Source organism: Aegilops tauschii, chromosome 1 (assembly GCF_002575655.3).
Source record: "Aegilops tauschii subsp. strangulata cultivar AL8/78 chromosome 1, Aet v6.0, whole genome shotgun sequence".
Taxonomy (NCBI): Eukaryota; Viridiplantae; Streptophyta; class Magnoliopsida; order Poales; family Poaceae; genus Aegilops; species Aegilops tauschii.
Genome location: NC_053035.3, coordinates 441,300,583 through 441,311,201, shown reverse-complemented (window position 1 = coordinate 441,311,201; position 10,619 = coordinate 441,300,583). Strand labels below are relative to the sequence as shown.

General features: G+C 45.7%; 1 protein-coding gene and 1 non-coding gene across 5 annotated transcripts; both read left to right on the top strand.

The window, feature by feature from the left end:
• The first annotated feature begins 315 nt into the window (after positions 1–315).
• LOC109769055 (uncharacterized) lies at positions 316–5,968 on the top strand. 4 transcript variants are annotated; one of them, XM_040389599.2, is made up of 3 exons: positions 316–967; positions 3,719–3,797; positions 4,537–5,263. In XM_040389599.2, the coding sequence occupies exons 1-2, from the start codon at positions 539–541 to the stop codon at positions 3,752–3,754; spliced, it is 465 nt and encodes a 154-aa protein (XP_040245533.2). In that variant the 5' UTR covers positions 316–538; the 3' UTR covers positions 3,755–3,797; positions 4,537–5,263. The 4 variants fall into 4 exon arrangements, with proteins under 4 accessions (XP_040245533.2, XP_040245529.2, XP_040245527.2 ...); XM_040389595.3 differs by having other exon boundaries at positions 317–967; positions 4,540–5,263; XM_040389593.3 differs by lacking the exon at positions 4,537–5,263 and adding an exon at positions 3,950–4,367 and having other exon boundaries at positions 317–967.
• A 739-nt stretch (positions 5,969–6,707) lies between these two features.
• TRNAR-ACG (transfer RNA arginine (anticodon ACG)) lies at positions 6,708–6,780 on the top strand. The gene has a single exon. It is a non-coding gene; the product is annotated as a tRNA-Arg (tRNA).
• Positions 6,781–10,619: the final 3,839 nt, after the last annotated feature.

Here is a 10,619-nt window from a genome sequence, read left to right as displayed (position 1 = left end):
GATGTGGTGACTAGCTTTCCAGCAAGGAGGCCAAATAAACAAGTGGCCACCTTTAAGTTCAAAACAAATACTCATGAGTTAGTACGTGTGCACTATTTTCAAAATTTAAATTTCGGCAAGGATTGGTCTAACAATACAAAGTTTATGTCAAATGAATTTGAAAACATTGGATTCACATTTAAAAGAAGTTTCCAATGGTGTAATTTTTTGCGGCACATAGCCCATGGTGAAATTGTTGTAAACACCTACTCCCTCCGTTCGGATTTAGATGTCGCGATGGCTTTTTTGCGAAAATCCCCTCCATCTATTTCCGACCGAACCCGCGGTCCTCGCCCTCACTTTCTTCTCCGGCTGGCCGCCGCGGTCCGCTCTGTGCTCTTCTCCGGCTCGCCGCCGCGCTCTCCCCCCCTCCCCCCCACCACGGATTCCGCGCTCCCCCCCCACCTTCGGTGGCCTCGCCGCGCTCCTCTCCTCCTTCCCGCGGCGAACTTCCAAAAAGCTTGGACCTTTGAGTTCAAGCCGGCGACGGATTCCGTCGATGCGAGGCCGAAGGCGCCAGATCCAGACCACTAACAACATGACACCGGCAGCAACCTTCCCACAAGCAGCGGCCATGGCGTACTTGGCCTCCCTGCAGAGCTTCCTCCCGCCCACGGCCCACGCGGTGATGTCGTCGTCCCAGCACCGGCCCAACCACGCCCGCCCCTTCCAGTGCGCGGCCGTTTCCGCCCCGTCGGCGGCGGCCGCCTCGCCGTCGGCCTCGGCCGTCCCGGCGGAGCGGCTGGAGCCGCGGGTGGTGCAGCGCTGCAACGGGAGGGCGGGTACTGGGTGCCTGACAAGCTCACCAAGCTGCCCATGGAGCAGATCGACGCCGACAAGCTCACCAAGCAGGACGTCAACGTGCGGCTCAAGTGGCTCGGCCTCTTCCACCGCCGCAAGCAGTAGTGTATACCCCTGCTCTGTCAAGGTATACTCTGAATTCTGAATTTTTATTAGAACTCTGAATTTTTATCTTGTGGCACCATAAGAGATACTCTGAATTTTGATCGAAGATACTCTGAATTCTTCTTGTGGCATCATCAGAGATACTCGTAGAGTAGACTAATTTCTCCCTCTATTGCTCGTGGAGCAGCCTAGAACTGAGTGAGTCTGTCCAAGCATCATGTTTGAACTCGTGGAGCAGCCTAGAAAAATTAAACATCCGGTAGATAAATAAATTCAGTTTTTAGCTAGATGTAGCATAGGGAGATTACCTGCACATTACCCTTAGGAGTAAAAAGGCTTCAGAACTCAGGAGTCAGGAGAAAGTTTGATTTTCAAAAAAAAAATTGCCCTCTCAGATCTCTGAACGGCAAACAAAGGTGGCCCTTTTAGGATGCTTTCGACTTTTATGAGGGAACAGTCTAATCAGTGTTGCAGGGTTCAGACTAGATACTCCAGTTATAACACCCCAATTATATTAGTGACACCCCAATTATTGGAGTACATATATTAGACACCCAATTATAACACCCCAGTTAGATTTGTTTGATTCAGTTTCAACTATAACATTGACACTGTTTGTTATACCCGAAGCTAACTGAGAAAATAGAACAAGCATGCATGGTCTTACAGAGGATATGGGACGAGCAATATCAAACAACAAAGCACAGGGACAAAAGAAAAACTCCTGGGAGTAGTTTATAATGTGCATGAATGAACAAATTCAGTCTGTACAACAAACACACTTTTAAATTCAGAAAAAATGAATGAAGTCTGTGTCTCCAGTGCTAAAAAAATTCACCATAAAAAGCTCCTCCTTGGCATTAATTTCAGTTAATTTGGATATGTTTGGTAAATTACAAGATTATGATTGGAAGCTGCCACTGTTCCACTTATCTGAATCTTCTGCCAAAATCACCTGGCTGCAAATGTCATTCCTAGCACCAACTGGTCATTCCTGGCACCAACCAGAGCACTAGCTGACCCCAAGTAAAGAAGAGCTGCTCTTTTCCTGCTGCTTGGAGGCTGCTGGTGCTCTTTTATTGCTGCTTGAAGGCTCCTGGTTCTCTTTTCCTGCTGCTTGGAGGCTGCTGGTATTCGAAGGGTGTTTCTGCTTCTTCAAGGCTGCTGCGGCTCTTTTCTTGCTGCTCTTTTCCTGCTGCTTCTGCTCTTTTTCTGCTGCTAAGATTGCTTCTGCCTCTTCTATAAAGGCTTTGGTCTGTCCAACTAGCTCACGATCGATAGATAGAGCTATAGGAAGTCGTCCTTCTGACTGCCGGCGTTCCTTGTTCATGTGAGGGATCGAGTAGTTTATCGCTCCCTTGTTTCTCATTACTTCTCGGATGCATGACTGCAGCGTCACGAAGCTTCTAGCTAGCTTATCAACCGGGTAGTTTCGATATTCCTCCTCCACACCTTCTATCAGTTCCCTGATGCTTTGAGGTGCTCTGCTATCGGTGTGGGACTGGAGAGACTTGAATATGCAGAGATCAAGAATGTTCATGTCGGGACTGTTTGGAGGCTGTTGAAGCAACTTAATATCCAAATCAGTTTGTTCTATGACTTGTCGGAAAACCGGGTCATCGGGAAGAATATGTGGCGTGGCATTATCTTGTTGGATATAGATTGTCCGTCCTTCATCTTCGTCCGGCCAGCGCTCTTGGATCGCAGGAATAAGTTTCTCACACATGTAATACCTCATTACATCTCGTGTGACTTTCAATGATTTGAGCTCGAGCGTCCCTTTATCTCTGTTTTCACTGGTTCTTTGAGCAGGAGACTCTGTGACAAAAGCCCAAATGCCGAGCTTTCCATCAAAAGTGACCTCACCACCTTTGTCGTATCTTGGTTTAGCCACGGCTGCGAGAAACATCACCTTGGCGATGCTATCCTTATGATGCAAGGTGCGCAAGGGGTCGGGTTCTTCGGGAAGCAAATAGTAGTTGTTCACCTCCCCAGTCATGTTGAACCACTTTTCATCCATGTAGGCTATGTTGTCTAATTCCCGTGCCGCAGACCAATAATCTTCACACATAGCCAAGCACCATTTCAATCTCTTTACAATGTTGGATAGGTTTAAGTGGGGCCTCAACTTATTACTGTGACGCCTCAAATGACCCCACTCGAACCTTGAGTGTAAGGTCATGCAGCTTACACCCAATGCCTTTGACAGACCTCGCAATGTTCTCCTTCTGTTCAATGGGATTGTCACCATCCTCGACAGATCCAAATCTTTCCGCTTGCGGCCAACTCTACCTGGCTTTTGATTTGAGACATCAACTTTCTCCCCTTTTTCAATCTGTTTAAGAGCTCTTTCCATATTCTCTCAACAGTTCTTACGGTTGTATCGAGTAGGCTAGCAATGACCTCCTTGTCTTTTTTCAGAACTTGTCCATTTTGGGTCTTGATCACCATGAGTGCAAAATAAATACCATATCTCTCCTCATTTGTGAGTTCCCCATGAATTGGTTTCTGTACAGCACTTGCTTCCTCATGAATTGCTTCCTCTACACCACTTGCTTCTTCATGAATTGGTTCCTCCACACCACTTGCTTCTTCCCCTGTCAAATAAGGAGCAAAAGATAAGTCATGTAGCTATTGCAAATAATAGGAGTAGATCATGGAAATGAAAATGAAAATGCAAAACTTTTGGAGGTAGTACCTGTTGCTTCATTATTGACTGGTTCTTCATTGTTGTATCGTTGTTGACTGTTGTGTTCTTCCTGTTGATCTGCAGGTTCTGAGGCATTATCTTGTTGAGGAATCATGTTGAGATCAATCACAAACATCATTGCGGCGGTGGAGCACTTGCTCAGGTAACTGTTCATGATCCAATAAGAAAGAACATTCTGGTCAAGTTAAATCAGCTAAACCAAAGAGGCACCTGAAAATAGTTCTCTCCACAAGAATTGTTTGCTAGACTGATGGTTATTGCTTCATTGGTTATTTTCTTCATTGGTTATTGCAGAACAAGTAAGTAGTGATGGGCTGCTTGCTTGAGCCTACACCATGCTGTCTTTTGTTCAGACTTGAGAGTAAACAAAGAGCAGCTGTAAAAGCTTTGTTTCTTTTACAATTCCTAGATACTCTGCATCTACTCCCAAATTCTGTACTGAATAAAACTGTTCTGTACTGAATAAAACTGTTCTGTACTGAATAAAACTGTTCTGTACTGAATAATGCCCAAATTGTACAAGGAGGACATTGGATCATTGTCTAGTGCAGAACAAGCAATGGGCCTGAATAAAACTGTACTAAATAATTTCTGGAAGTGCATGTGAATACCACCAGCAGCAACTACTCTAGCATTCAATATTGAGCTTCATTGGGTATTCAGTGTAACTGTGTTACCAGCAACACTCAGTATTCAAGTTCTGTTTAATCCAGTTTTGCTTTACAATCAAACAGGGAGAGGAATGCCAGCAGCAATTAAGTTCTCTTTAATTCAGTATTCAGTATTCAGCAATCCAGTTTTGCTTCTACTCTATCAAGTATTCAGTATTCATGATCTTTAATTCAGTATTCAGGTTTACAATCAAGTTCTCTTTAATTCAGCAGCAACAGCAACAGAGGCGGGGGCGGGCGCGGAGAGGAAGACCCTGGGCTTGGAGGAGAGGTTGAGCAGGGCCAACGCGGCGATGAAGACCCTGGGCCAGAGTGGCGACGAAGACCAAGCGCCGCGACGGCGACCAAAATTGTCCGCGGCGACGGCGGCCAAGGCGGACCAAATCGAGGACCTAGTCGTCAATTTACTGCTTCTTGGCACGATTCAGAGGGAGGTGACGAAGAGGAAGAACTTTAGGAGCAATCCCGCTGCTCAGGTAGGCGAGGGCACACCCATGGCAACTGCGCGCAGCTGGGCGGCGGCGCAAGGCGCCTCCGTGGAGGTTCTGCGCGTCTCCTCCGCGACGACGCAGGTCGTCTCCTGCACAGGCGGCTGGGTCCTGCAACACGCGGAGACTCTCTCTGGGTGCTGAGGAGAACGGGGGAGGAAGACGGGGGATGGTGGCCGGAGCCGGCGACGCGCGAGGGACGGTGGAGAACTGAGGAAGGAGACGGGGGCGTTTTTTCAAATGATTCGAAAGTATCAGGACATGTTTGCAAAATGCATAATGTACAGCACGCGCGACATCTAAATCCGAACGGAGGGAGTACTACTAGTAAACGCGGACAGTGGGATCAAGTTAAAAGAAGTGCTATTCAGCCGAACCCAAAGACAAAATAGCTGAAATTTCTGAATTTTTAAGTGGTGACAGAAATTTGGAACCATCACATGTCATGGCATCCCCCTTTGTCTCTTCCCTTCTAATCCAACTCTCTCTGAGACCTTCATGAATATATAACCTTATCAAAACCCCTCACTCACATTCAGTTGAGACCTCAGACTCACACCCAGCTCTGCCTCAGCGGCTCAGCCACAGCAGCGCCTCTGTCTCTCGCTAGCTGTCCTGCCCGACATACATGGAGATGGACAGTGAGCCGTCGACGCCGAGCCAGTCCTCCTACTTCACCGGCTGCATGGCCACCCCGGCGTGGCTGCCGGCCCTGCAGCGGAGCCCCGGGCGGTTCCACCTCCTGTCGCGCGACGGCGGGCGCGACGGCGGGCGGCGGGCGTGGATGCGGCTGCTCAGGCGGCTGGTGAGGAAGAGCGCCTGCTGCCCCAGCCCCAGGGCGCCGCCCATGATCACCTTCCAGTACGACGCCGCCAGCTACGCCAAGAACTTCGACGAAGGCCGCCGGCCCTCCTCCGCCTCCGCCGCCGCCGACAAGCCGGCCGCCGGCCAGCTGATCGACCCGGCCGAGAGCCTCAGATGACTCCTTGTGTTTTCCTCTGATTTTCCTTGTCGTCGGTTCGCGCGTAGCTGTTGTTCCTCGGTGGCGGTAGTTGCGACGTCGGTGTCCATGTCTCGGCGGAAAATCGCTGCTTGTACAGAAGATGCAGACTGTTCTTGTCCAAATGTGCATGACTCCCTCTCGAGTCGAGTCTCGTCGCTCCTTGTCTTCCTGTGATGATCCGAACGAACGAACGAATTGTGACCACGCGCGCGTACAAACCGGGTGGTGACTGGCCATGTGAATAGTGACCAAATTGGCCGTCAATTTCCGTTTCGTCCTTGACAAACCACAAGGACGGACACATCGCTGCTGCTCGGGACGACGAACTCGGCGCACTCGCCGAGCAGGTAGTGCAGTAGAGCGCACTCGTCGACCGTCGGCAAGGGGGGGAATAGATTCGATCGGTAGGGAAGGGAAAGAGATGTGCTAATCAATTTGGCCGGTGGAGCCAGGGAGAATATGACGTTATTTTAGAGATAAGTGAGCTGAACGCAAAGTGGGGCTGATCAACTACTGGGGGAGTCAAGCTAATCATGACAGGATCATGGACGGGAGAGAAAAGGGGGGCAAAGAGTCCCGGTTACGCTCGACCGTGTCGGCCTGGTCCAAATATCCGGTGGGATGGAATGTTCACAAAAGGGGAAAAGGATCGGGTGGAGAGATGGCCTTCAGCTTGGGAACTTGCGTCCAGGGCAACATGGTCTTGCCGCGGCCATGGCATCGGCTGTGTACCAGCAGGAGCAGCTACATTTAGTTGATTATTAGAGTAGTTCGTTGTGATGTCAGGTCTGGTTGGCAAGTGATCACACAGGTGCCCCCACTAATCCGCGTGATGGCTCGGTAACTAGTGCCTGCTGGTGTAAAGCTAACGTTTGATTACATTCGTCAGTGACTCCGTGGCCCAATGGATAAGGCGCTGGTCTACGAAACCAGAGATTCTGGGTTCGATCCCCAGCGGAGTCGAGTAATTTTTGGTACATTTTTGTTTTATGCCCTTCTAGTTTTCAGTGGGGTCTGAGCCTATAATAGCAATATTTTAACAGAGTCAAGGAGGAATTGGTTTTGCCCTTTTTAGTACTCCCTCCGTTCCATATTAATTGTCGCTCAAACGGATGTATCTAGTACTGAAATATGTCTGGATACATCCATTTTTTCGACGACTAATATGAAACGGAGGAAGTAGTTTTCATTGGAGACTGAGCCTACAATGGCAATATTTTAGCACGGCCAAGAAGAAGAGTTTCAAGGAGGGCAAAGGAACGTTGCCTGGGTCTTCTAGGATGTGCTCACAATGCCCAAATATCAAGATTTTCTGGGGTAGCAAAAAGGGGAAAAGCAAGGTTGCAATGGGCGCTCAGTTAAAGCGTGGAGGATAACTGACTACCCTTTATGCTAAGATCTCTCCACTCAACGACTATTGATCCTCCTAGTAGAGTGAGTGATTCTATTGATGAACCGTCTAAGTCATGGAATAGATAATTAGTTAATAAATATTTTCAGACTCTTGATGCCTAGGTTATTCTCAACATTGCCGTGAGTACTCACGACTTAGAGGATAGTTGGGCATGGCACTACAATCGAAACTATATCTGCATTGTTAGATATATATGCTTATAAGCTCCTAGTTGACACTAAAAAGAGAAGGGAAGCATGGCTTGAAGGCAAGCCCTCGGTTTCTGACGTGTCCTTAGTTCAGAATCAGTGGAAGAAATTGTGAAAAATTAGGGTTCCAGGCAAAGTCAGAAATTTTGCATGGCGTCTTTCTCACAACTCAATCCCAACAAAGGCAGTGAGGGAGAAGAGCCTATAATAGCAATATTTTAAGTTTTTAACAGAGCCAAGAGGAATTGTTTTTGCCCTTTCTAGTTTTCAGTGGGGACAGAGCCTACAATGGCAATATTTTAGCACCGCCAAGAAGAAGAATTTCAAGGAGGACAAAGGAAGGTTGCCTGGGTCTCCTTGGATGTGCTCACAATGCCCAAATATCAAGATCTTCTGGGGTAGAAAAACGGGAAAAGCAAGGTTGCAATGGGCGCTCAGTTAAGGCGTGGAGGATAACTGACTACCGTTGAGAATTTATGCTATGATCTCTCCACTCAACGACTACTGAACTACCGTTGAGAATTTATGCTATGATCTCTCCACTCAACGACTACTGATCCTCCCAGTAGAGTGAGTGATTCTATTGATGAACCGTCTAAGTCATGGAATAGATAATTAGTTAATAAATATTTTCAGACTCTTGATGCGCAGGTTATTCTCAACATTACCCTGAGTACTCACGACTTAGAGGATGGTTGGGCATGGCACTACAATCGAAATGGTGTCTTCATTGTTAGATGTGCTTATAAGCTCCTAGTTGACACTAAAAAGAGAAGGGAAGCATGGCTTGAAGGCAAGCCCTCGGTTTATGACGCGTCCTTAGTTCAGAATCAGTGGAAGAAATTCTGAAAAATTAGGGTTCCAGGCAAAGTCAGAAATTTTGCATGGCGTCTTTCTCACAACTCAATCCCAACAGAGGCAGTGAGGGAGAAGAGAAATATGGAGGACTACAGTATCTTTCAAATATGCAATAGAGCTAAAGATACGTGGTGACATGTACTCATTGTTTGTAATATGTCAAAGTGCGTTTGGTCACTTGTTGATGAACATCTCATGGAACACTTGATTGCAAGAAATAATGTTGATGCGAGGTTATGACTGATGGAGATGATGGATTCTATGAGGGAGGATGAGTTCATTAAGATGATAGTGACCCTATGGGCAATTTGCTGGGATCATCATTGGAGATTTATGAAAACTAGTTCCAGTCCCCCTTGTCAAGTAGTTTTGTTCAGAATTACTTGTCGGATCTTGCTATGGTGTCGGCGTGACCTACCAAATGTGGCACTGTGATGCCAACGGCGGCTTCAAGATAGGAAAGGAAGAATTGGATCAAGCCTTAGATAGCATGTATGAAGATCAACGTGGATGCTGCCAACTCCAGGAACAATGACCAGGGGTCCTTGGTGGCAATATGCAGAGAGAGTAGGGCCTCTGTACGGGCGCTTTGTCTGTTGCGGTGAAGGACTTGGTCTTGGAAGCTATGGCATTGAGAGAATTTCTTCCAGGGAGGGTATGAAGGTCTTTATCTCTTGCTAAGGATCTTTATCTAAGAAGAATTCCCATTGCTATTGACTGTCAAGCGAAGATCAACCATATCTAGGGAGGGTATGAAGGTACAAGCCAAGTGGTTATTCATGATATCAAGATGAAGATTGAAGAGTTCGAGGTCGCCCATCTGCATCATGAGAAGAGAGAGCATAATGGAGAAGCACATTACCTAGTTAAAGCTGCTACTTCACTTTATCTAGGGCGCCATGTGTGGCTTATGAATACCCCTATTTTATGTATCTGCCACTTTCCATTTTAGTTGAATAAAAAGCAGTGTTCTACCCCTAAAAAGACTTTCCCTCTAACAGCATGCACCCAAACTTAGTACCACACTGCCGAGCTAAAAAAAGGAGGCATAGAACTCAGCTACATAAAAAGGCAGGGTGCGATAGAAAATAGCTATGCATGTGTATAATTTGTTCGGTGTAACTGAACACCAAACGGAATAAATGTTGACCAAACTTTCAATTAGCTATTTTTTATTGTTATTTTCGGAGCGCAAATTCACACCATATACTATGTGGGGACAGACCAATCCAAGTGGTGAAATTGAGCTTAATTACATTATTAGCCTCTCTTTATGATGGATGTCTTAGTAGAATCAAACAAGGGAATCTAGACGAGCATGTCAGATAATTGAATCATATGCAAAAGTACAATCAATAACATTTTATGTTATTTGATGATTATAACCATAGTGCTAATTTAAATACAAGTACAAAGTATACACATGTTGTAATATTTTACTAAACCCAAAATGCAAATCACAATTGCCATGCTCTAGAAATTTCTATGAATGTGTACTTAATATACACTAGAAACCACTATTAGCATAATTAAGTGTGTAGGATTTAGAAATCTCAACCATGATACTGAATAATATAAAAAATATACATGCATAGATAAACAAATATATGTGTGTACACTATATAGTTTATGCAATGTTAAAAAATATTCAAAAGATTTTTAACAAGAAATAGAATTTTTGTTACATCATACATAGTAAATTTCACAGAATCAAAATTTCCAATTATTTATATTAGAAATACGTAACACTACAATTATTATTTAGAATATTGTCATGGGTTAACTATAATGGCTAAGTAATATAAACTTATACTAATGAAAATTGCGATATGGTACAATTAGTTTTAAATAAATATAAAAATTTAGTACAAAAAATATTTGGTTTACATTGCCTCGGGTCCAAACATGGATTACCAACTCAGTTTCTCCACATATTGAGGATAGAGTCGCACCGGCAGCCCACTTGAATCACTGCTGATGGGAGGTAGAGTGTGGGCTGATAGAATCTAGGATGAAACCTAGTGTTGAAATCCGTCTGTGACTTGTTGTGTTGCTGGAACCGTATCAAGTGAGATTTAGGAGATAGAGTCTCGGATTAAGCTTTGCTTTGCTCTAGCTTTGATGTATGCAAAGCTGGCAAGTTATTACTTTTGTTTGCGAGGGTTTGGTAAGTTATTACTTGACTTGACGAGGCATGCTTATCTTCCGTTCCATCTTGCATGCTTGTGCGATTGTACGGACAAGCAGACACAAGCCCATGCGGTTGCTTATCCTACTCTTAATTCAAATGGAGCTTGCCATCTACCAGAGCACCACATCACGTGCGCCGTCTGTTGCTCTCC